A 26,235-nucleotide genomic window follows, 5' to 3' on the forward strand; every position below is an offset into this window, starting at 1 on the left:
CAGGTGAGAGGTACATAGTTTGATTCTCAAGGAAACTGGCTAGGCTTAAAATGGCCCACAAAGGCACCTAGCTTATTACTTACCTATAAACTAATGTGAAATAACTTTAAAACAAAATGCAATACCAGGATATCACTCAGCACACAACTCCCTATAAAATAAAGCCTATTTTTCATGTATATACCCTTATTGTGTCTATAAATTGGGCAAAAGTACAAAATAAAATCCAATTCTGGGTTGCAAGAACATATTCCAGAACTCACTTGGCATAAAGCAGAGAAACCATTCCCCCATCACAGTATGCATAAACTCACACAGCACAAGAACAGATGGGCAGTTTGGAGGAAAACTATTTCACCTATGGTATGTCCTTTGGGGTATGGAAGAAACCCAGAGCACCAAGTATAAACCCACACATATACAGGGAGGACATCATGCAGACTCTGCACAAAAGTCTCCCCCGGCAAGAATGAACTGCAGAAACAAGCACTGTGAGGCACCATTACTAACCATTGTACCACTGTATCTCCCACATTTTGTACTTGCTGTTTTTCACCACACATATACACACATTTGAAGGGAAAGCACACTTTTGTCAAACAGAGTCTAGATAAAGCTAGGTCATCTCTCATCTAAGGAACAAATGCAGACATGTTAACAAATATATTATACCATGATCCTGATTGGCCAGCGTGTTACGTTGTCATCAGTTATACTAATGGAAAAGGTCCAATGGGTTTAACAGTTAAACCCATTATGTTAAATGAGTTCACGGAGATGTCCGTTGCTTATTTTAAAACTGTCTCGCTATGTTAAACTCATTGCAACAGAGATCTTGCTCTGATGTACAAAAGTAACAGTTTCTTTCTTAAATCTATAATCACACTCTCAGGCCTGCAGCCCTACCCTGGACATTAATCATAGATAAGTAAGCCCCTGTTAAGGTGATGACTGTGCCAGCATGCCAGACTCTAGAGTAAAGGGAAGACCCTCCATGATCCCAGATTCGGGGAGGGTCTCTAAAGTAGCTGAGGCCTCCTTCATCAAATAGGCCTGAAACCTGAATATGTGAAGCACAAAGAGAATTGTAAGCCTCATCATGGCATAGGAATATACTTTCTTGCTAACTCTGTCCCCCTCCTGGGCCATCCTGCTACCTGACCTTAGTAATACAAAGTACCCCCTAAGACCATTAAGGAGACAAGCCTTGTTGTGTTAGGACAAGGTCTTACCCCAGTCTGCCAGAGGACAATGCAGGGTAGAAGTCCTCATAAAGGCAAAATACTCTATTGAAGATACATGATGACATCTGTGATGTTGTTGCCAGCTCTGCCAGGAGAAGAAGGGCAGTGGATGTGTAACATATTCCAGCAGAGCTAGTTGGAATGTTGTACATAATTATATGTCATTTACATATCAAACTGATTTGTACAGATGCTTGTGCTGAAAATGTATTTGTGAGGTTTGCTTGTGTTGAAAATGTATCAACAGTGGGTCCTACTTTACAGAAAAGAAATATACATGCATGTAGTAACTGATTAAATGTATGCATTGTAACTGTTGAAATGAATATATCGTAACAGAGGATACTGGAAGAGAAGAGGTTAATCACAGTCCAGCTGCAGCTAACTTTGAAAAATGTTCTGAAATTAAATTATTGGGCCTAGGCCATAACGATTGTATCTTACAGTTCTCAATGTTGCCAGAGACAAAATGTCTGTACTAGGAAGCTTTCTGTATTGCCCTTGGGGTAAACTAATTGCTACTCTGGAAGAGTGGAAGTGTTTTATGGTTTTATGACTTCCAGTAGCTGCAACAGATCTTAATAAGCTTTATGTATGTGTATTAGTGGCGCATATGTGTTAAATCCTGGCAGGTTCTAGTCAAGGGGGTAGGATGGGAACCAGACGTCAGGTGACCAGATGTATGTAATATCATTCTGAAATCCATCAATAAAATAATGCTTTAATACCAGCTGAGACTGAAGTGTTCAAACCATTCTGTTTTTGGAACCTGTCAATGAAGGAACCATCATCTACTTTATCTTGCCTTGCTCTAGAAAGTGAACCAGGAAATAGTAATTCTTTAGATAAGGCAGGAAAATATAGTACGATTAGTTAAGTACTGCTTTTCTGTATCTGTATGAATCTATTCATCTGTTTTATTTTAATCAGCTGCATTCAAAATAAATCCAATTTCACCAGACATATAATAGAGCTGTTCAGCCAAACATGACTTCAAAGTATGTAATTCAACCAACTTATATTTATTTTCGGAGACAAACCAAAAACAGATGGCGCTTTCACTATTAGATTAGCTTCTTCAGATCGTTTCAAACATAATGGAATGCCATCTCTTATATAGTAGTATAATCTGTGCTTGATTGAATTTGATTAGATAATTGTGTGAGAGTTGGTTTAAATAGATATATACAAAGAAAATATATATATATATTTTTTTTGAAAGGTGACTTTTAAAACATTTTGCTTTAACTATGTATAATATAGTAAGAACATGTAACAATATATATATGTTGTTAAAATGTGCCAGATTTACAATTAATAAATATGTTGGATTAATAAATGAGTAAATATATATATCTAAATGAATATATGACAACTTTCATTAGTAATTCATTGTAAATATATGAATATATATATGAAATAAATAATATAATATTAAATAAATAGTCAATATAAATTTGGTTATGTATTAAAATGAAGTTATGTATTAAAATGAGATATCAATATTTTAAAATATATGTATGTATGATCAAGATCAAGTTTAACTTATGCCTCATGGATCTATTACAATAATGAGACAAAGGTAATATATATAAAATACACTTTGGATACAGTTTATTTGTTTTTAATCTGTGTAAAATGTTTTAGTTCATATGACACATTGTATTTATTTAATCTAAAGATTATGTCTTTTTTACATGTTTATATAAGAAATCTTTTTATTATTTGTACAATTTATGTGCCTTTTATATATATATGCAGTCTGTATGCATTATAGTTAAAGCAAAATGTTTTTAAAAAGTCACCTTTCAAAAAAAGTATATATATATTTTCTTAAGATGTATATATCTTTTAAACCAACTCTCACACAATTATCTAATCATGTACGTTAATTCAATCAAGCACAGATTATACTACTATATAAGAGATGGCATTCCATTATGTTTGAAACGATCTGAAGAAGCTAATCTAATAGTGAAAGCGCTCATCTGTTTTTTGCTTTTATTTCTGTTTGTCTCCGTGAAAATAAATATAAGTTGGTTGAATTACATACTTTGAAGTCCTATCGTATGTTTGGCGAACTTGGAGCTCTATTATATGTCTGGTGAAATTGGATTTATTTTGAATGCAGAATCGATGCTAAGCGTAGCACCCACTTCGCACACAAGTAACCACCTTGCTTCCTGATTTAACTGTTACTTGTGGTAACAGTGTGCTTATCCGACGGGGAGTTGTTTCTTTTTATACAATGAACATTATTTCTTAACTAACCCCTCGGAAAGTGGAACTGCTTGCTGACCGCGTACTGACTAGAAGATTTTTGGACATATCTCAAAACGCAACTATTTGATACCCGATATAAACAAGCATGTGAGTGGTATGATATCTTCTAAAATCCAACTATACTGTTATAAAAGTTTGGCAACAATACAAAGCACGTAACTGATTAACGGCTGAGAATTACAAACGAAGATACATTGCTAGCATACGCATATCAAACACTGTTGGTTAAAAACATTAGGAATACTCGGGCATAAAGTTTAATTTATGAATGTTTGAAGTTTGATAATTTAAAGGCTGACAACACAGCTTATGTGAATATTCTTCCACTCTATAACCACACGCTATTTACGCAGCAACAACATTACGTAAATCTTAACAACATGGCGGATGTCGAGCTACCGTATAGGCCAGGAGGTGAATACCAAGGCAAAGACAAGGAGGTGAAATCGCAAAGACTCAGAGGTGAATAAGAGAGGAAATCACTTCCCGATTTACAAGATATTTAAACGGAACATCAATACCCATGTGGTTCTTTGAAGAAAGTGATACAGCTATTAACAATGAGAATGTGGTTGTGGACATGGACAATTTACATAAACTACTTGGAAATATTGAAAGAGATTTCTACAAACTAAAGCGTTTGCAAACTCAGAGGGTGCACTTTGAGTTTTGCTTACAGCATAATATTATACCGAGAGGACTAAGAGTCTTCTCCATGCCTAGCCAAGGAAAAGATTATCCTGAATTACTAGCCATGTGGCAAAAAATAAACATTGAAACTAGCTGTAAGTATTTAAGACTTTTAATTGACTTCTTTATACCCGAAGAAAAAATTTTGATAGACAGTATAAATGAAAAACAACGTGAACTGTTTAGAGACTTTCCGGAAGGGATTGTTAGCCCTCTGTTTGACAATATATTAGACTGTATATCAGCTTTTGAACATAAATTATTTCAACAAAAGAAGAACAAAGTCTCTAGAGATTTCAGAGATTTTAGATCAGGAAATGTATTTACTTGGCCTAGGAATACTAATTTTGATATAGGTCCCAGTAGGAATACTACATCAAACCCCCACGAGAAAGGGAGAGAGGTTGTTAATAGTAGTAATGGTAGTAATGACTTCAACAATCCTAGACACCATTACCCTAGAGATGTTAATGGAATACCCATGAATCAGAACTATTTACACACAGAGAAAGCTATCCAAGAACCAACAGTAAATGAATCTGTAATACCTGTTACCACAGATATTGTGGCACAGGAAAAGGATACATTGAATTCTCATACCGTTAACAGCCACTTATCAGTTGTTTGTGATAACAATATAACATCTGAAAATGATACTGAAACAGCTTGTAATGACTCTGCTGATGTCATACACATAACACATGAGGGTCCTGCTAAGAACCATAACCTCTATCCCAATATAAGCATTAATAGGACTAACATGAAAGATATAACTACACCTACACCAGTTGTGAAACCCAAAATAAGAGACTATGGTAACAACAGAGAGTCAAATATTAATTTAACTTTCCCTTTAGCCATACGCCAGGACAAGGGTCAGGGCAGATCCAGATCCATGAGCAGAGGGAGGCAGAAGAGAAAAATGTCTGGGGAAATTCTACACAATACAACCATAAAGAAAATGTGGAACAACAACCACAGGGATTAATTTTTAACTTATCTAGCATAGATTTAACCAATGATGAAATCAATCTCCTAAACAAGGGACTTAATTTCATACCCCACACGAAAAGTGATGTCACAGATACCATAAAAGATTTGAGAATCTTCTGCCGCAATTTAATGTTAAAATATTTATTTAGCCCTACTGAGGAGCCAAAAGCTTCTATCTCATCTACAAATGACAGCAAGAATTTTAAATTTAAGAATTTAAGCGATTTTATACCGAATAACCATCCCTTGGTCGAAACTTACTTTAAATTAACAGAGGAAGAATTTCATAAATACTACACTAATGAAAGGAACAACTATAGGAGTACAAGAAGATTTTATAACCTAACTTACAATGAGAGAGTTAGTTTAAATAAGTTAAAAAATGATCACAACATCACTATCAGACCTGCAGATAAAGGGTCAGGTATCGTGGTATTAGATACTGTAAACTACATAAACAAAATGACCATGATGTTGCAAGATAAATTTTATGTTAAAGAAAACATGATATCTATTAATAACATGTGTATCTATGTGCATGATGTACTAACAGATATTTTTAAAAGTGGTTTAATAGACAAAGATTTGTATGAGTACCTATATATACACACACCCACCATCCCAATCATACAAGGTCTGCCAAAGATTCATAAAAGTTATGATGACCCACCAATGAGACCAATAGTCTCAGGCAGAGGCTGGGTGACTGAACATATCTCCGTATTCATCGAGAAACACTTAAGATGTATTTTGAACAAGAATCATTATGTATTACGTGACTCTAAGCATTTCTTAATAGATCTATATGACAGAATGAAGGATTATACACACACGGAAGAATTAATACTAGTCACATTGGATGTACAATCATTATTCACCATAATACCTAATGAATTGGGTTTAAACTATGTATCATGTTATCTGAAAAAACATAGTGAATATTCTGATGTTTTCATTGATTTGATTACACATTTTCTTGAATTAATTCTCGAAAACAATGCTTTTATTTTTGATGACAGCATATACAGACAATGTGAGGGCGTAGCTATGGGCACACCATGTGCCAATAGCTACGCCAACATGTTTCTGGCCAACTGGGAAGAACTACTATTATTCCAAAATCATCTTTTCAAATCAAATGTAATATTTTATAGACGTTTTGTCGACGATTTATTCATTCTGTGGAATGGAAACATGGAAGATCTACAAGAGTTTATATTGATTATTAATGATCTAACAGACTGTCTTAAATTTACAGTACAATATGATATGAAAAGAATTGTATTTTTGGACTTGTTTATTGAAAAGCTACCATGTGGCTTGATAAACACAGGAATTTATAGAAAGAGCTGCCACCGAAATATGTTATTATTCAGGTCCAGTATGCACCCAACATACGTTTTCAAGAATATTATGAAAGGGCAAGCATTAAGGATGTCAAGGATGAATTCCAATGAAACTGGTTTAGAGAATGACTTACATGAATTGAGAAATCAACTATTGATTAGGGGATATAAAATGGATGAAATTGAGGAAAATTTAGTGATTACCCCTGATGTGAGAAGTCTAAAAGGGGCACCATATTTTGGACCCGAGAATAACCAAATATCAGGTACTAACATTAATTCTACTAATATCAAGTTCTCTACATTTTATACAAGAGATAACAAAGACATTAAATCTATCATTGGTAAATACTGGGATGTTTTAACGATAGACGATGATATAAAAAGATTGGTGGGTGAGAAACCAATGTTTCTATATAGAAACAAAAAGAATCTGAAGAGAATCTTATGCCATAAAGGACACAAGGAAAATGTTAAAACAGATGGTCCTACTAAACCATGTGGCCATTGCAATTTTTGTACTTTAATTAGCACTGAACCTACCTTTATACACCCGGACTCTAAACAGGAAATTATTACTAATGCCAATGCCAATTGCATGACACATCATGTTGTATACTTAGCAGTCTGCATAGTATGCTCATCATTCTACGTAGGCAAAACTAATAGATGCCTACGGGATAGAATTAGGGAGCATTGTTATAGCATTAGAAAAGAAAATGTCAATAATGCTTTGGCAAAGCATATCCTAGAGAAGGGACAGGAACATACATTTAAATTCAGGGTTCTTGAAGTTATAACACCAAACCCGAGGGGAGGTAATATAAAATGCTATACAGAAGACAAGGAAAGCAGCTGGATAATTCTACTAAGGGCTGATAAAGGGCATGGGTTAAACGAGAGAGCATCAATAAAACCACATTTACGACAACGAAGACACATCAAATAAGCTGATTGATGAGAGCCCCCCTTTCCTTGCCTGATATAGCAACCCACTACATTTAACAATTCATTCGACATCCACACACTACTTAATCCATCCCATTGATTTACTCCCACACATATATATATATACACCATTATTCTCCATATACACTCACATATACACCATGTAAGCACTCCTTGATATTTTATTTATGTTCAAATCCATCATTTATATGCACATATATATGTATTCATAGGTATACTATATACACATTTGCACATTTTTTTATATACTTATATATTTATACATTCAATTTATATTTTGATCATACATACATATATTTTAAAATATTGATATCTCATTTTAATACATAACTTCATTTTAATACATAACCAAATTTATATTGACTATTTCATGTGTTACTTTTAATTATATTTAATCAATTCACATACACACATATTATATTATTTATTTGTACAGACATAACATATTTATATATTCATACCTGCTTTATCATATTTACTATTTATTCCAATACATGCATATATATATATTTTTCATATTTATTTCTTATCCAATAGACCCATATTTACAATGAATTACAAATGAAAGTTGTCATATATTTATTCATTCAGATATATATATTTACTCATTTATTAATTCATAATATATTTATTAATTGTAAATCTGGTACACTTTAACAACAAATATATATATACTGTTACATGTTCCTACTATATTATACATACATATATACATTTTTTCACATTCTATATATATATCTTTACATATGTATTACGCCTAAAATATAAGTTTAACTTATGCCTCATGGATCTATTACAATAATGAGACAAAGGTAATATATATAAAATACACTTTGGATACAGTTTATTTGTTTTTAATCTGTGTAAAATGTTTTAGTTCATATGACACATTGTATTTATTTAATCTAAAGATTATGTCTTTTTTACATGTTTATATAAGAAATCTTTTTATTATTTGTACAATTTATGTGCCTTTTATATATATATGCAGTCTGTATGCATTATAGTTAAAGCAAAAATGTTTTTAAAAAGTCACCTTTCAAAAAAAGTATATATATATTTTCTTAAGATGTATATATCTTTTAAACCAACTCTCACACAATTATCTAATCATGTACGTTAATTCAATCAAGCACAGATTATACTACTATATAAGAGATGGCATTCCATTATGTTTGAAACGATCTGAAGAAGCTAATCTAATAGTGAAAGCGCTCATCTGTTTTTTGCTTTTATTTCTGTTTGTCTCCGTGAAAATAAATATAAGTTGGTTGAATTACATACTTTGAAGTCCTATCGTATGTTTGGCGAACTTGGAGCTCTATTATATGTCTGGTGAAATTGGATTTATTTTGAATGCAGAATCGATGCTAAGCGTAGCACCGTAACCACCTTGCTTCCTGATTTAACTGTTACTTGTGGTAACAGTGTGCTTATCCGACGGGGAGTTGTTTCTTTTTATACAATGTTTTATTTTAATATTTACTATGATTGAAACTCTGGTGTTTATTGTAAATAGATATTTAGTACTTTCATGTTCTTTTATTATTTATTATTAAATATATTCAAACTTTTCATTGTGACTGGTCCTTTAGAGAATATTTAACTTTTGAAAGTACTCATACCTATTTGGTAATACTGTGGCCACTCCTGAAAGCCTTACTGCACTAGTAAAAACACTACCATTTGTATTAATATTAATTTCACTCAGTATAATAGAGCTCCATTGTAACAGCCTTAGAGTAGCTGGCTTTGGAGTGTAACTACCTTATAGTCTGGGCAGATGGGGGGGCATAGCTTGTAAATCTGTGCCAGTCTTTCCCAGGTGTGAGTGTGTGTAAATCAAATCTCAGAGTGTGTGTGTCAGCTGCTTGGAGCAGGAACATGAAGCATAGGTTTCACAGAGAGGGTGCGGGAGGACTTGGTTTGGACACTCGGATGAGGACTCAACTCTATAGCTGTGCCAATAGGGAGTCTTACTGGGGACCTGAAGGGACAGAGACAGAGAAATCCAGACCTCGGATTGAGTGTATTCCTTGTGTACTCTTAAGGGAACTTGTGCATGAAGCAGAGAGCTGCATCTGGAAATACTGTGTGTATCTATTTTTGTTCTAAGTGAACATCCCTCTCCAGTGTCAGTGGTGAGGATTCAGGCTCCTTGATTACTGGCAAAGAGGGTGGACATCACAACATCAAGAAAGGCTAGCTCCAGAATGGGGAGGACTATGGAGCTCTGTGACAATCTACTACAGGTCTAGACAAAGCCTAGGTACAAACAATTGTCCCAGCATCACACAACCACCTTACAGGAGTCCCCACCTCATGAGGAGCCAAAGAAACCCAGGGACTTCAAAGCTCCATATATTCAAGAAGCAAAGATCTTCTTATATATGCCACCCCTGAAGCCAGCTGAGGAGAATGCCATGAACCCCTTATTCATTGTACCAGGATCATACCAGGACTTGTGAGACAACATAAAGTGAGGCCTCCAATATGGGGAAGATAGGGCTGTGCTAGTCCAGACACTGGCATCTACATTAATTCCTTACAGGTAATGTCTCATACCCATTATCAAGATCCCAGCAAAAGTCAATGAAACGCTTGAACTCTTGTGCCTGGATCATGGAATCCAGCAAAGGCTAACACTGATTCCTCCTCTACAAAGGCCAACTAGTCTAGTTTAGGAGAATTTTGTGTACCCTGATCCATGGCCAACAGTAAGGTTGAGTAGAAAATGAACCAGTGGGAAAGGTGGTATGAACACCCAAGGATGACTCCTCTCCTCAAACGGTGGCCAGTGGTGCTCCTCATCCAGGCCCATGTAGAGAGAAACACAGCCCAAATAGAATTGAACATCTGCTAGTTGTGGGTGGTCTCTTTTCCTAAGAAACCAAGAAAACTTAAGATGCCATGGTTTTACTTCTGTGTAGCAAAGGTCCCTGTAAGCCCTCAAACTGGAATTTCAGACAAAATTCCAATCCACTTGCTCTGTAAAGAGAGAAACTTTGACTTATCCTTTGAGATGCCTCCTTCCAGCATTATTTTTCAATTTAAAAAAGCAGTAGAGAATGGAGGGAGAAAAGGGTATGCAAATACAGAAAAAGTTACCAAAGACTGTACTCCAAACTGTGTTAGCAGCCATAAAGAACTGGGGTTGAGCTGGTGGGTGTGAGAAATAAGCACACGTATACAGTTTTTAGCATTACAAATAATTACTGCAGGCATTATCATGAGCTTATGTGCATGCTTAAGCAAGGAAACATGCCTATTCAATAACTGTAGTCTGCGCAATGACTACCATTTAATTTACTGCAAGCACCTTCAAAACAAAGTCCTGTAATATGCCTCAACTGAGTTCCTCATAGCAAGGAGAAACCTCATTGGCTTTAAAACTTTGTTGATATATTCTTTTGTGCACCACAACTGCCCATTATTAGAGATGGAAAATAATGTACTTCAGAAAAGTATTGCTGTTAAAAATACGGTGATACAAAGAACAGCATCCTGTGTAACAAGAGGGGAAGTCAGCTTATACTGCACTGAAAGCAACTGATAAAATCCCACTTTCTACAACATGAAGCACCATCACACTACATTTATTTTATTTCTCATTATAGTGATAAATCTTAGCTTAGATACGGAATATACATATCAGATTACTGCCTTAAAAGAAGCTACATAAATGCAAATATTTAAAATATAACTAGACATATCAACACATAAAACTTTTGGATTTTTTTACACTTGTTTTGTTTCTTAAAAGTAGTACAAACATGCAGCGAACAGCAGTGGTTGGCATACTGGCACAACAGCTAACATGGGGAGGAGCTTAAAACATTTAAATGTCACCTATCGTGCTATTCCCCCTTTCCTCCCGCATGAACAGGCTTACCTGACATAAGACACGTAAGAACTCCACTGAAGATAGGTGGGGATAGTGTTAAAGCTGACAAAGAACCCAGAGAAAAGAAGTACTGGAATTGCTGTGACAGGACCCACAAATGTAGCGACCTAGGTAAGTACAAAAGTATATTATATAGTACAGCTTTCTTAAGCACCACAGTTTAAATACACTTTCATTATTTCTTAATTGTAGCCGACATTCAGATTTGGTATAGCATCGCTCACTTGTGCAATCATGCAAGAGAAAAAATGGCAACTCTGCTTCTATATGTACCAAAGAATAATCTCTGCAAATGTCTAAACACATAAACCGCCATTTGGGACCTAAGAATATAAACAGTGATCTTAAAAGTACCCTTCTGTCCAACATACCAGTTACTATCACCTGACTTGGTAACACCTGCAGACTAAGAAAGGTGCATATTAATGCTTGTAAAAAGTACAGTTTTGTACCTACCATAAATGTAGATGTCCGATAGGTATGCATCTGCAGTCATCACATATGGGTTGTCCTGCCTCAGGCAGCCCTTCGGTCGGCCGGATTCCAAAGTCTGGGTCTGGCCTCGGCTGATGTCACACTTTCCCTGACGTCAGAGCGCCTGGGGTATAAAAGCATCAGCCGACGCCATCTTCCTCAGTTTTTCTTGCCCCAGATGCCAGGTGCCCTCTAGGAAGGCTAAATTTGGATAAATGCAATAAAATTCCAAACATTTGCAAAAATATATATATATACATGTATATACAAACAAATACACCATAATAGATTCCCCCAGCTAGCTAAAAGAGGGGTAAGCACCCTAGGAATACCACAGAGGGGTAGGAGGGAGGGTAAACCTGACTGCAGATGCATACCTATCGGACATCTACATTTATGGTAGGTAGAAAACTGTACTATGTCCTTCAAGGATGCATCTGCAGTCATCACATATGGGTAGAATACCATAGCCAAACTGGGGGTGGAGGTACTAAATGAAGGATGGTGTAGTTAAGATACCCTGCAGGACTGCCATAGCAAACCCTGCTCTGGATCTGGAGTATAAAGGCAAATTGTAATGCTTGGCAAATGTATGCATGGAGCTCCATGTAGCAGCTTCTAAAATGTCCTTGGTAGCCACCCCTCTTAGGAAGGCTGTGGTGGTGGCTGTGGCTCTCGTGAAATGAGGTCTAATGTTAGCTGGCATAGTCTTTCCATGAAAGGAGTAACAAAAATGAATGCAATTTCCTATCCATTTGGAAATTGTTTGTTTGGAAATTGCTTTTCCTTGTACCCCAGCAGCATATGCTACAAACAACTGGTCAGTCTTTCTGTAACTTTTAGTTCTGTCCAAGTAGTAGCGTAGTTGTCTGTGTATGTCCAGGGTGTGCAGAAGTCTTTCCCCTTTATTTTGTGGCTGTGGGAAGAATGTAGGCAAGTGAATAGCTTGGTTCAAAGATACCCTGGATACCACCTTTGGCATGAATGTAGGATTGGTCCTCAAAGAAACTCTGTCCTGATGAAAGATAAGGAAAGGCTGCACCGCCATTAAAGCTTGTAGCTCAGATACTCTTCTTGCTGAGGTTATGGCCAGAAGGAAGGCAGTTTTCCAAGACAAAAACTGTACATCTGCCGATGCTGCTGGTTCGAAGGGAGGAAGTGTTAGTTTTTCCAACATGAAATTCAGGTCCCACGTAGGTAGAGGTGGTTTCCTTGGAGGATTAATGTTTTTGATTCCTCTTAGAAACTGTCTTAGTAGAGGGTGAAAGAAGACAGGTGGATTTAGATTGTATTCTACTGAGATTGCTGAGGCATGTATCTTGATGGAAGAGTAAGACAGGCCACTGTGGGACAATTCTGCCAAGTATTCCAATATGTATGCCATATTCATCACAGTCACATCTAGGCCCTTTGCTGTGTTCCAGGTGTGAAATCTTTTCCATTTTGCTGTGTATGCCTTCCTTGTGGAAGGTCAGCGAGCTTCCATAATAATATCCTTCACTCTCTGGGATAGGTTATCCTGAGTGGGAGTCATGGTATTCTCCAGGCAGTTAGCTGCAAGGTTTTCAGGTTGGAGTGTAGAGTCCTGAAATTGTGCTGCATCAGTAGAAGAGGCCATAAGGGGAGAGGCCATGGTTTTGTCTGTGACAAGCTCTTTAACAGTGGGTACCAGTGCTGTCTTGGCCAGTTTGGGGCTATCAGGATTACTCTGGGCTGCTCTGTCCTGATCTTCAGTAGGACCTTGGTCATTAGTGGAAGAGGTGGGAAAGCATACACTGTTAGAGCTTTAAAGCTGAAAGAGAGAGCGTCCACTTTCCAAGCTTGTGGGTGGTATGTCCTTGAGCAGAATTTCTTCAGTTGATGATTTAGGGGGGAAGCAAACATGTCTATTTCCGGCCTTCCCCATGAATGTGTGATTTGCAAGAAGATGTCTGGGTGCAGCATCCATTCGTGTGCATCCATGGTAGTTCTGCTTAAGCTGTCTGCCAGTGTAATGTCTTTCCCTGGCACGAACTGGGACTGTAGCTGTATGTTGAGTTTCAATGCCAGTTCCCATAGGTTCACTGTCAGTCTGCAAAGAGGGTAGGAATGGGTGCCTCCTTGCTTGTTTATGTACTACATAACTGTGGTGTTGTCTGTCCTTATGAGCAGGTGGCCTTGGTGAAGGAAAGGTTTGAAGGCCTCGATTGCGTGTATCACTGCCAGCAACTCCTTTTGGTTTATGTGCATGTGCAGCTCTCTTTGTGACCATAGCCCTTGTATACATCTGTCCTCCATGTGCGCTCCCCAGCCTTGGTCTGAAGCATCCGTGGTGATGGTTTGGTTGGCTCTTGGCTTGCTGAAGGGCAGCCCTTTGTTCGACCGGCAGGCTTGAGCCCACCACTGGAATTCCTTTTGAAGGCAAGGAATGAGTGGGATCAGAGCTTCTAAGCTGCGACTGTGCTGAGTCCATAAACTTCTTAGGTACCATTGTAATTTCCTCATATGAAGCCTTGCTTATGGGATCAGAAGAATGCAAGATGCCATGTAACCCAGGGCCTGCAGGATTTTCCTTGCAGTCATCTGAGTTTGTCTTGTCAGATTCTGAAAGTAAACTGGTAGCTGTTCTTGTTTTTCTTCTGTGAGAAAAGCCATCTGGGTGGTTGTGTCTAGATCCGCACCCAGGAATGTTATTCTTTGGGATGGAACCAGTCTTGATTTGTGGATGTTGACTGTATATCCCAAGGCCTGTAACAGGTGAATGGCATAGTCCAAGTCCTTTAACAAAGTTTGCTTGCTGTCCGCTTGTATTAGGCAGTCGTCCAGATAAGGGTAGATTTGAATCCCCTGAAGTCTGCAGTGTGCAATTACTGATGCCAGGCATTTCGTGAATACTCTGGGCACAGTAGATAAGCCAAAGGGCAATGCTGAGAATTGATAATGCTCTGACCCTGCAGGAAATCTGAGGTGTCTTCTGCAGCTTTGTCGAAGATGGGACATGCAGGTATGCCTCCTTGAGGTCTAGAGTCACCAGCCAAGACCACTTGCCCAGCATGGGAAGGAGTTGCCGTAGAGTCAGCATTTTGAATTTTGGCACAATGAGGTACGTATTCAGTGCGGACAAGTCGAGAATAGGCCTCCATTGATTTTCTTTTCTTGGAACAAGGAATAATCTTGAGTAAAATCCCTGGCCTTGTTCTGAAAGAGGTACCTTTTCTATGGCTTTCATTTGCAGTAAGTTGGTAATTTGCTTCAAAGCCTCTGCCCTCTGATTTGGTGGCAGGTTTGGCATGCCTTTTCTTTTTGGCAAAGAGTGGAAATGGAACCTGTATCCTTTGTCTATTATTTGTAGTGTCCATGTGTCCCCTGTAATGCTGTGCCAATTTTTTGAGAATAAAGAAAGTTTTCCGCCCAAAGGTGCTTCTAATTGAGCCCTGGTCGGCGGAGTCAAAATAAAGTCATTGAGTCTGTCCTGGTGTAGCAGTTGTAGTTCCTGCACTACCTCTCTGGTTGGGAGGCTGCCACTGACGGCCTCTGTAGGAGCCTCTAGCTTGACCTCTACCTCTGGCACATCTATTCCTGCCTCTTTGGGATCTGTCTGAGTCCGGAAAGGACCAATTCTTAGTAGGCCAATTTCTGCTGAATCTCGGTGGTTGGACTTGCAGAAAGTCCTTAACTGTTTGCACAGATTTTGCCTTTTCTTCAAATTTCTTTAAAACCTCTTGAGCCGTGGAACCAAATAATTTTTGCTTTTCCATAGGAGCATCCAAAAGCTTAGCTTTAACATGGTCTGGCAGAGATTGTTCCTTCAGCCAGGCATGCCTACGTATAACTGCACCTGTCATAGCTGATCTACATGAAGCTTCCAATGCATCATAACCACACTGCAAGAAATGGTTACTGACCTGCTGGGAATTATGCACCAGATCCTGAAGGGATTTACGATCAAGGGGTTCAGAAGAGGACAGTTTCTTATGCAATTCATCTAGTAAATACTCTTGATACTGTATCATATGGAATTGACAGTTTAATGCCCTCATGGAAAGAGTTGCAGAAGTATACACTTTCTTACCCCATCTCTCTAATGCTTTGGACTCCCTTTCAGAGGGTAGATGATTTTTAGCAGTGGCAGCTGCAACCCCTTTAGGGCCCTGGGAAATAGTTTCTGGGTCAGCAGAGTGGTCCTTGTACAGGTGAAAATGAGAGTCCGGGACCCTGTAGTACCTATCAGGTTTGGCAGGAGCCAGAGGGAGAGAGTCAGGGGCAGTACAAGCATCTGAGTAAACATCATCAATTACATTCAAAACAGGAGGAATAGCTAAGGGCCTGTGCTGAGGTAAATGTAAAAAGGTCCTTAATCTCTTTCTGGAATCAGAGAATTCCTGACCCTGCCATTGAAAGTGTTCTCTCATAGCGTGTAATGTTTCTCCAAATGAAAACTCTTCAGGAGGGGAGGCTGAGGGAATAGATTCTTCAGCATCAGAATCCTCGTAAGCCGAATAAGCCTCCTTCTGGTGGTCTGACAGAGCAGAGCCATCCATGGACTCATCTGAGGACTGTGGATCAGAGGGCTCACCCCTGGGCATTTTGTCTGGAGGAGGTTGAGAGCCCCTGTCCGGATGAGGTTGGGAGCCCCTAATTAATGAAATCAGATCCTCTGCTAGGGTAAGAATCTGAGAGCTAGAAGAAGGTCTCTGAGAGGTAACTCTGGGAGGCAAAGCCTTAGAAAGTTTAGCAGCCTTAGCCCTAGAGAAAGCCTTAATGGACATGGAAGCAGGGGGTCTGGCTGCACCACGTGCAGGAGTAGACTTATCTAAAGTAATGGTGTTGGAAGGTTCCTGGACACCGGTATCAGTAGGTAATTCAATGACCGACTCGGCCGGGGCCTCCAGGGCCGAGGTAGTCGGTTGTGCGGTTTCGGTAGTAGGAAGTACCAAGGACTCGGTTTCAGCCAAAACCGAGACACTCGCGGTAGGCCTGACCGAGGTTTCAGCCAAAACCGCGGCCCACGTGTGTCGGTCCTTGTCCTTCCGTTTTTTGACTAAATGCGAAGTCGGAGTCTCCGACGGCATTATATAAGCAAAACTAGCCCCAAAAAAACCCTCTGCAAACTCCGACCAACGTCTAGGAGTTCGTCGGTTGAAGGAAGCACAGGCTGAACAGGCCGAGATGTCGTGGTCTGGGCCTAGGCAGGGGAGGCAGTAAGAGTGGAAATCCTTATGAGGTATTTGTTTCCCACAGGTTAAACAATTATTAACTTTATCTGACATCGGCTGGGGCAAGAAAGAGTCCCCAATGGGGTACTTAGCTTTTTCAAAGTCTTCGGTAGCTGAATCACAGGAGCTGACCGACTGGCACTTGCGAACTGCTTCTGCTTCGGGCACCACGCGGCAAGAAAGACTGAGGAAGATGGCGTCGGCTGATGCTTTTATACCCCAGGCGCTCTGACGTTGGGGAAGGTGCGACATCAGGCGAGGCCAGACCCAGACTTTGGAATCCGGCCGACCGAAGGGCTGCCTGAGACAGGACAACCCATATGTGATGACTGCAGATGCATCCTTGAAGGACATCCACAGATGTCTAGCAGGTTTTCTCTTAGAAACACCTGGCTTAGGTACCACATTACAATTAAAATACAGACCCTGTTAGTATTTTCCTCACTGCTGCATACCCTCAGGTACTGAGAATGTTGGTTCAGGTACGAATCTGGGTGCTCAGGAGATCAGGTATGGAAAGGGTATAAGCTATCAGTTGGCTGACTCTATTGGTATAGACAGACAACCCTTCAGACAGACAAATGACCCTTCAGATGGCTGATATTTCTAATCCTTCTCGCATGAAAGGGTGACCGTTTGAAGAGATGACTGACATTCCAGTGCTAAAATGCCTACCTTAAAGCGTCATGAAAAGTACCCAAATGGAGTGCCCAGGTGAACAGATGACTGACTACTGAGAAAGACAGACAGAGGAAGAGACAGAAGTGACCATCCTAGGAGGAAATGTGACAGTTCAGTAAGAAGGAAAGAGATACAGAAATCTGGCATTTTTTAGATAGCTAACCCTTCAGAATGATGATGAGCATCCTCAAAAGCAAAAAGGGCTTACTCTTCAGAGACAGGCAGGTGACTGTCCAGCAAAGTGACTGTGTCTTCAGGAAGAAATGGTGAATATTTCAAGGAGAAAGTGTCTGACACTGCAGAAAGATAACTGACCCTTCAGTGAGTGACAGTAATCCTAAAAGGGAGATGTCAGGCTTATAGCGAGAGGAGGCTGATCTTTCAGTAACAAGTGACTTAATCTTGGGTGGAGGGGGATGGATTACTCTTTAGAATGAGATGACTGACCTGACCATTCATGGACACAAAATGATGGCAAATGTTGCTGTTACAGAAATGGTGCCTACACTGTATATGCAGTAGTGATATTTTGCAAATACTGTGGAAAGAAGGATGTGTTGAAGACAAAAAGATTGTCATCATATCCAAACTTTCCTCCATACCCCCAATATCATTAACACTAAAATTACCCTCGCGGCTTTTGCTGATGATCTAAATCTTTACTACTCGCTACCTAATTCAGACCTCCAGAAACTACTATCCGCTATAGACACCTTTTCAACTTTCTCGAATTACAAACTAAACTTAAAGAAAACAAATATCTTGCCTATTAACTCCCTCTGTCAGCTTCCCACATACTCCTTAGCAGCTGGTATTAAAACTAACAATTCATTAAAATATCTAGGAATATTCTTCCACCAAGAGCCTAAAGAATCATATACAAATAACATTATTAATCTCTGGTCAAACATACAACATGATATTGGCAGATGGACAAAACTTCAACTTCCATTCCTAGCTAAAATAGCCACAATCAAAATGAATTTTCTACCCAGATTTCAATATATATTTAATGCCTCCAATACCATTATCAATCTAAAACTGTTCAAAACCATTCACTCCACAATTTCCAAATTTATTTGGGTCCCCAAATCAGTCAGAATCAGTTATAATAAAATGACGTACCATAAAGACTATGGAGGGTTAGTGCTGCCAGACTTTAAACTCTAGTATGATATCATAAATTGTAATAGACTAATAACAATAGTCAGCCACACCCCTTCACCACAACAATGGTCTCCAACCTGGGTCAAACTATTACACAGCTATATCAAAACACTATCCATAAACCCCAGAGCCCTCCCTTCCCTTTACAATGAAAATATGAAAAATCTTAAAATACACCTAATCATTAAACATAAAATCACTATCATACAAAGGATGCTCATATCATTAAACCTATATTATGCATTCACTTCCCTACAACCAATCCACCTCGACCCCAATCTCAAAATGAATAACAACATGATTAACCTAAACAATTATTCCCTCCTCAAGAAACTAACCATCTCTGATATATTCCCCTTCAAGAACAATACTATCACTAAAACGAGAACACGATTAAAGCTCCCTAAAAGTTGTGCAATCAGTTTAAGGCAAATTCGAGACCTTAGTCGATATATCATAGAAAGTCCTGATATCAACGCAAATGGCATCCAAACCTGCAAAATCATATGGAACCTCCTATCCTCAAACAAAAAAAATGTTATCTAACTCCTACAAACTTATTCTATCAATCAAAATGCAAAAAGAAGTTATTTATTCAAGTTACTAGAAGGAAATCGATCCTTCAATCACAAACAAATAACTCAAGCGATCCAGCTTACCTCCCAACTTATTCCCCTTAAAAAACGTATACACAGATCATGATACTTCATAACACCTATCTCACTCCAGTCATTATAAATAAAATATACCCAACCACCTCTCCATTTGGTTCCTATTGTGATAACCACAAGGCTGATCTACTCCACATGTTCTGCAGCTGTAAGTGCACCTACAAGCTATGGTGGTCACTTAGAGTCCAACTAGAAAAAGTGGGCTATGAAAAGTCCAACTTATCTTGGAAACTAGCTCTCCTACATATCATCCCTGCAGGCCTGACTAAACTACAAATCCGAATATTAATAATACTAGTTTCTTTACCTAAATACTACATTACATTACATTGGAAGGATAGAGCATCACTTACATGGGAGGGCTGCAAACAATTAGCTATCAAACACCTACTAGCTCACAAATATTTAACCTACACTGAGAAATCCCACACTCACTTTACAGAATTTTAGAAATCCCTTTTTGAACATATTCTAGCTTGAAGTTGGTATATACAATCAATGATGGAATTTTGGCATATGTGTAAATAGTTCTTACTGTTTTGCATTTATGTTTTATTATTCAGCAATGTATTCTCTGGTCATATTACTACCAGTCTATTAAAATTGTTACGTTTTACTGTATCTGTTTTCACAAAAAAAATAAATAAATAAAAAAAAAAAAAAAAAAAAAAAAAAGATTGTCATTACAGTCAACTATAATATGAACCACATATGTGGGTTCTTCACAGTAAACTAAGTCCTTCACCAGGACAATGCTTAGGAATACTGAAACAGCAAATGACTGCATATACAGACTATTTGGCCAAAATGTCTTTTACTCACTTTGTGCAAACCTGCTGTTTTTATTCTTCATTTATTCAAGATATATCACCTCTCCAGTATAACTTTGTCTGCCTCTTGCCACCAAAAATTCTTCCACTGATGCTGAATCTAACATATTTTGTTGGAGGCACTTTCATACATTTAAAACCTTTTCAATGAAAAAAAAATGCATACTTCACCTTTTCATAATTGTTTGTCATGTATAACTCACCTGAAATAAATCTTCAACCTAAACTACTGGTTTAATGACACTGAATTTCTAGTATCAAGGAGTATGCAAGAAACAGGTAATTTCCCCATCTTGGAAACTAACAAAATATAGTTTTCATGTTGCTTTGCCTCACAGAGTAACTGCTCACATCTGTCATGTAAGCTCCTGTAAGGGTTTCAGTACTATTAAGAAATAGGTTCCATATTATATGGTCTGAGAAACAAGTATTACACATATTGAAAAGGGGGATAAGGTTAGAAACATCAATTTCTTACATCGCATGTAATTTCAGCTCGACACAGGACGTTCTTTAGTCAAATTTAAGTTGGATCCATGAAATCACTTCCTCGCTGATGTTATAGTAAAAAAAGTGACTGTCTGAGAAGGCAGTGCCCTGCTTTGTGGACTTTTCTTGCTTTCCTAGTGTGCAATTAGCAAGTTCGTACATACAAGTTTGGTGCTCTGGAGAGTTCACCCTATGTTGAGATTCAGGGGACCTTATCTCTAAGAAAATAACACTTTTTTTCAAACTGTCCCGTTACTTTTAATGTGACAAGTAGGTTTTGAGCACTTCTTTCAGACTGTCCCATTACTTTCAATGTGATAAGCAGGTTTTGATCCTGAGGGAATGAGCACTTGAGATATGATATTGTGTAACAATATCTCATTGTAGAATCAGAAATAACATAAAGTAAAAAGAAATTCTGATTATTATAAATGCTTTCATGTACATTTCTGGAAAAAGACTTTGGATCAACTACAGATCACAAACCACTGGCAACTACACATAAGCCCCAAATCACAGTGTCTCTTCAGAATACTGAGAGAGAGTTTTTAATACTTCATATATATTAATTTACAGTACCATACACTAAAAAAAGGATACCACTGCTAATTAATTATCCAGGTATCTACTAAATTAGTAGAGATTAGAGAAAGGTGTAAGAAGTGAAACATGTTGATGTTTACATTAATAAGATTGTTGCATATGCAGTTGACTGCAGAACCTTAAGAGAGTGAGGTACAAAGAGATTTTTTTTTTATTTTACAAAAACTGAAACAGCACTTTAGGAAAGATATTTAGCACAAAATTAAGTCATATTAAAGAGTTATAAGAAGTACTAGGTACAGGTATCTTTATCTGAAAGTGGGATATTCATTAAAGGCACCAAAGTGATTACACCAAAATAAACCTTTTTGTAGTGTCTGTTTTTGGAGATTAAAAAATAACTTGGCAGGAGTATACCTTTTTTTCTTACCTGTAATGAAGTAGAGGCAGCACCAATCAGAAGCCCCAGTGACTGTGCGACAAGTGCAGTGCAAGTGGCGAGTGCAACGAACAGCAAGAAGCGCATTGCCTCTGGTGGTTGTGCAGTCATCCAGTAAACAATACTGCAGTAGGTGATGGGACATATAACCTGAATGGTGACAGGTGGCAGAAAAGAACATCAGAAACAGTCCAACTACAAGTACTTCAGTAAGTTTCTTACCTTATCTTCACCTTGTTCTTCCATTTATGCTTTTGCATTTTTATGTATAGAGTGCCTAGAGTTTGGCTTCTAATTACTTTTAATTAGATTATCAGTATGATTCAAGTTGCAACAACTGAATTCTTCCACTCTCTTATATTACAAAAGTCTGGTTGCCCTCATAAATTAACTGGAAGTATGTTTTACACAGCATTACAAACAACAGGTACAACTTATGGTGTATGCCTTCACTTCCAGCCAAAACACCCCAAGTTCCCAAATAAATTTATAGGGCTAAAAACAGAAGCTCTAAGTGGTGCAGTGACAAAGATGAAGGGCCAGCCCATGCCCAATCACTGGGATAGCTTGTCACCAGAAGCCACATGTGGTGCAGTGACAAGGATGAAAGGACAGCTCATGCGCAATCACTGGGATAGCCTGCCCCCAGAAGTCACATGTGGTGCAGTGACAATGTTGAAGGGACAGCCCTTGCCCAACCACTGGGATAACCTGTCTCCACACCTGCTCATGTAATATAATTTACCATCTGTATTTTAAATGTTGCTCACCATCAAGTCCAAAAAAGAGATACTAAACCTTGGTTTACATCTCAGAAGTGAAGGTTGGAAGGTGTCCATATTTTGCTTGTAATTAAATTGTGCTTCACCTGGCAGCCTAGTTGTGTAATAACAAAAAGTGATCTGCATATTTCTCTCCAGTATAGCGATATGTGTAACGGCTGATAGCCAGTTCAACTTAATGAATATTAGTCTCTAAGGTGTTAGGAATAGACACTGTTACCTTGCAACTTTGTAACCAATGCTCGATAGTTAGTTACTGTACTAGCCTACTTTAACTCTTTGTAATAAAAAGTGGATATGCACACTCAATGCCACAGACCCTTGCCAGACAATGTAAGGTCCTGCCATGTGTGCTACAGGCATTTCCAATACTAAAATACACGGCAACATAGTTTTACTATGTGCAGTACAGTGCCAATATTTGATCCCCACCCTGTGAAATACAACACTTTTAGTGTCTGCTGTCCACTGAAGGGATACCTTTCAGTGATGCGTATGTCTTCAATGCCTACAATACAATGTATGGATAAGATGCACCACTTTGCCACCTGCACTGTCCCCAGTATACAGTAAGAACATCATCGAAACTCCATGCTACAGACCTTTCCAAAGTTTGTAGGCCCGGCAGGGACAATCTTCCTTCTGTGCACAGACTCTGCCTCGTATACACTATATTTGAGCCAAATCTTATATCCCCTGCATTTGATGGATACTGAACTTTCTGGTTTAAAGACATAATGGCTACATTGTAGGACTGCTGCATAACCTATTTCTTAATTGTCAGTCTGCTCTAGGGCACATATTCTTAGTGGCACATAAGGAACACACGGACACCCATCTGCCCAGTCATCCTTTCAGGACCTCTTAAAGCAGATCTTATCTGTTTTTCAAGTATTCTCCCCCATTATTTACATCATGATTTCCTTACAACTTTCCATGTAATGTATTTATGCTGTGAATTCAGTATATGACCAGGAGTCCTAATTGAAGTAACAGCATGAATAAAATAAATATAAAAATTGTCAGCATGCATACTGTATAACGCAAAAGTTAAAGAAATAGAACAGTATTCCACAAGTTACTAGTAGGAAACTCATGACTGTACATTTCTAAAACAGTAATTCTTCATCTGTTCATTTATCAGCCATCACCATAGCTAATTCTTCATGTTTATTTACATCAAAATTATATGTTTCATTTTATGTGTCATTTCAGAAAAAAATATTTACTTATCCTGAAGATGATTTGCAAGCAATGGCAGGAAAGACAAATGTATTCCGATCATATGAAGAACACCTTACTCATTTCAATAACTTGATAAAGCCCAACAGGTTCAAGTCCCTTTTTGAGGGACAACATAGGCTATTATAGATAAATGGCTTGTTAAAACTCACATCATACTTGTAGAATTAACTGGACTTATAAGCAGAAATATTGCACATAGCACTCACAGTTTTTAATACAAAATCCATGCTACATTGACATGTAGAGCTAATATATAACAAATTGTTGCTTGACTTTCAACACACAGCAAATGCACATATACAAATATATAACAAACAAATCATGGAATTCCACACATTTGAATGGGGTCTAGCCTGCTGACAGCATTTAAAATCTCAGTGTTTCCTACTTATAGCGTGCTTCAACTAAGTTAGTCCTACCTAAGGCATATGCCAAAAATGTTGAACAATTCCTAGTGCTGGCTGAGTTCTCAGATACTTGCCTTCCGATGTCCTGCAGTTATTTAGTTGTGACTGTGTTAGAGTTTTGTTGTCTCCCAAAGTAGAAAAATTAGCATTGAAAAATCAAATTCATACAGTATAGGACAGATGAGTACTGCTGTGTAATCAGTGACAGTGTCTGAGACTGATTTATAGGGATTATTAGTGACAGAGGGCAGGTCTATCCATGAGTAAATCCTCTCTGACTGGCTGTTTGTCATTAATGATTTCTGATTGGAGAAAGGTTTCCTGTAATGACCAGTGCCTGAAAGTGAATGAACCCATCCCTAGGAATGTTCCGCACCCTTTTTGGTAGCAGAAAAATACAGCTCTGTAAGACCTTACCATAATAGTAGATGTCCTAAAGATCATTGCTGCAGTATTCCAAACAGATGAGTTGTCACCACTGATATCTGGCCAGGGTACCAAAGCATAAAACTTCCAAAAGCCATTTGTCCAATGTATGACCTTAGCCTATCAATGCAGGGGCACATAAGCCAATGCATGAGTGTAAATGCTCAGACTATCTCCAGGCCTGAAGACATCAGGGAAGAAAGAATTCAGCTAGGTGGGGAAAACACAAGCAATATAAGGGTCTCCCTTGGTCCTGTAGGTTGCCAGATAGGGTATCTCAATAAACAAGGAAGGATACAGATGAACAGAATGGAGAAGTTGGGATGGAAGGAATACTGCAGCAGTGATCAGTAGGACATCTACTTTTATGGTAAGTTTTTACACAACTGTACTATGTCTTGACTGAAACCACTGTTGCAGTATTCTAAACAGATTGGTGATTCAAATAGCTTAAGAGAGTAAAAGGGTGGCTGGCTGAGAAGTGTGAGAACAGTCAAAAGCCAGAAATGACTGATTGGCAAAGGCAGCTCTGGACTTGGAAAAGGCTTCTACTCTGTTTAGCTTAGTGAAAGTGTGTACTGATGACCAGGTAGCTGCTTCCAGGATTGTTCTGGAATCTGTTCCCTTTTAGAAAACTCCAGAAGAAGCCACTGCTCTAATTGAATGGGCCTTTGGGAAGGATGGCAAGGATTTTCCATGGTAAGTGTACCAAAAGGAAATGGATCTAGAAATCCATCTAGCAATATTCTGTTTGGATACATGCTGGCTCATCTTAGAGTCCCTTGAAGGAAATAAAAGAGTCAGTCTGATCTGCAAATAGATTTAGTCTTGTCCAGGTAAAATCTGAGCTGCTTATGTACATCTGTAGAATGTTGACTTCTTTCTCCCTTGTTCTGGTTGTTGGTAAAGAAAGATAGGCAGATTGATGGCCTGATTGAGGGGCACCTCATTTACCACTTTATGCTTGAAAGAGGGATTGACCCTGAGGGATGCTCTGCCTTTATGGAATATAAGGAAGTGGGGAATAGCTATGAGTGCCTGAAGCCCTGAGACCCACCTAGCAAAAGGGAGAGCTACCAACAAAATGGTTTTCCAGGTACAGAATTTTAGACAGAAAAAAAAGCAGGTGGCTTAAAGGGAGACAGGGTGATTTTTTTCCAATACATAATTGAGATCCATTGGGGTAACACAGGTTTTCTCAGATGGTTTAATTGTCGGACCACCTTTGAAAAAAATGTTTGACCCCAAGCCTGGATATAACAGGAGAATTAATAAGAAGACAAGTTGTGATGGCTGAAAGGTGGGTTTTTATAGATGAATATGCCAAACTGCCTTTCATTTGCTCACACAAATAAGACAAAACAAGAAGAACTTCACATTTTATGGGATCCAGATTTTTATCTTGACACCAGATTAAATATCTCTTCCATTTGGCTATGTGGGATTTTTGGATAGTG

At 38.3% G+C, this 26,235-nt stretch overlaps 1 protein-coding gene across 1 annotated transcript in view; it reads right to left on the reverse strand.

The window, feature by feature from the left end:
• ABCG4 (ATP binding cassette subfamily G member 4) overlaps window positions 1-26,235 on the reverse strand; it is a 682,517-nt gene that overhangs the window by 36,297 nt on the left and 619,985 nt on the right. The window contains exons 13-14 of the mRNA XM_044080863.1: window positions 21,910-22,068; window positions 11,418-11,536 (exon numbers count right to left, since the gene is read on the reverse strand). Of these exons, the coding sequence (XP_043936798.1) occupies window positions 11,418-11,536; window positions 21,910-22,068 (278 nt within the window). The remainder of the gene's footprint in view (window positions 1-11,417; window positions 11,537-21,909; window positions 22,069-26,235) is intronic.

The sequence above is a fragment of the Protopterus annectens genome, chromosome 8.part0 (genome assembly GCF_019279795.1).
Source record: "Protopterus annectens isolate FY-2018-M chromosome 8.part0, PAN1.0, whole genome shotgun sequence".
NCBI lineage: Eukaryota > Metazoa > Chordata > Ceratodontiformes > Protopteridae > Protopterus > Protopterus annectens.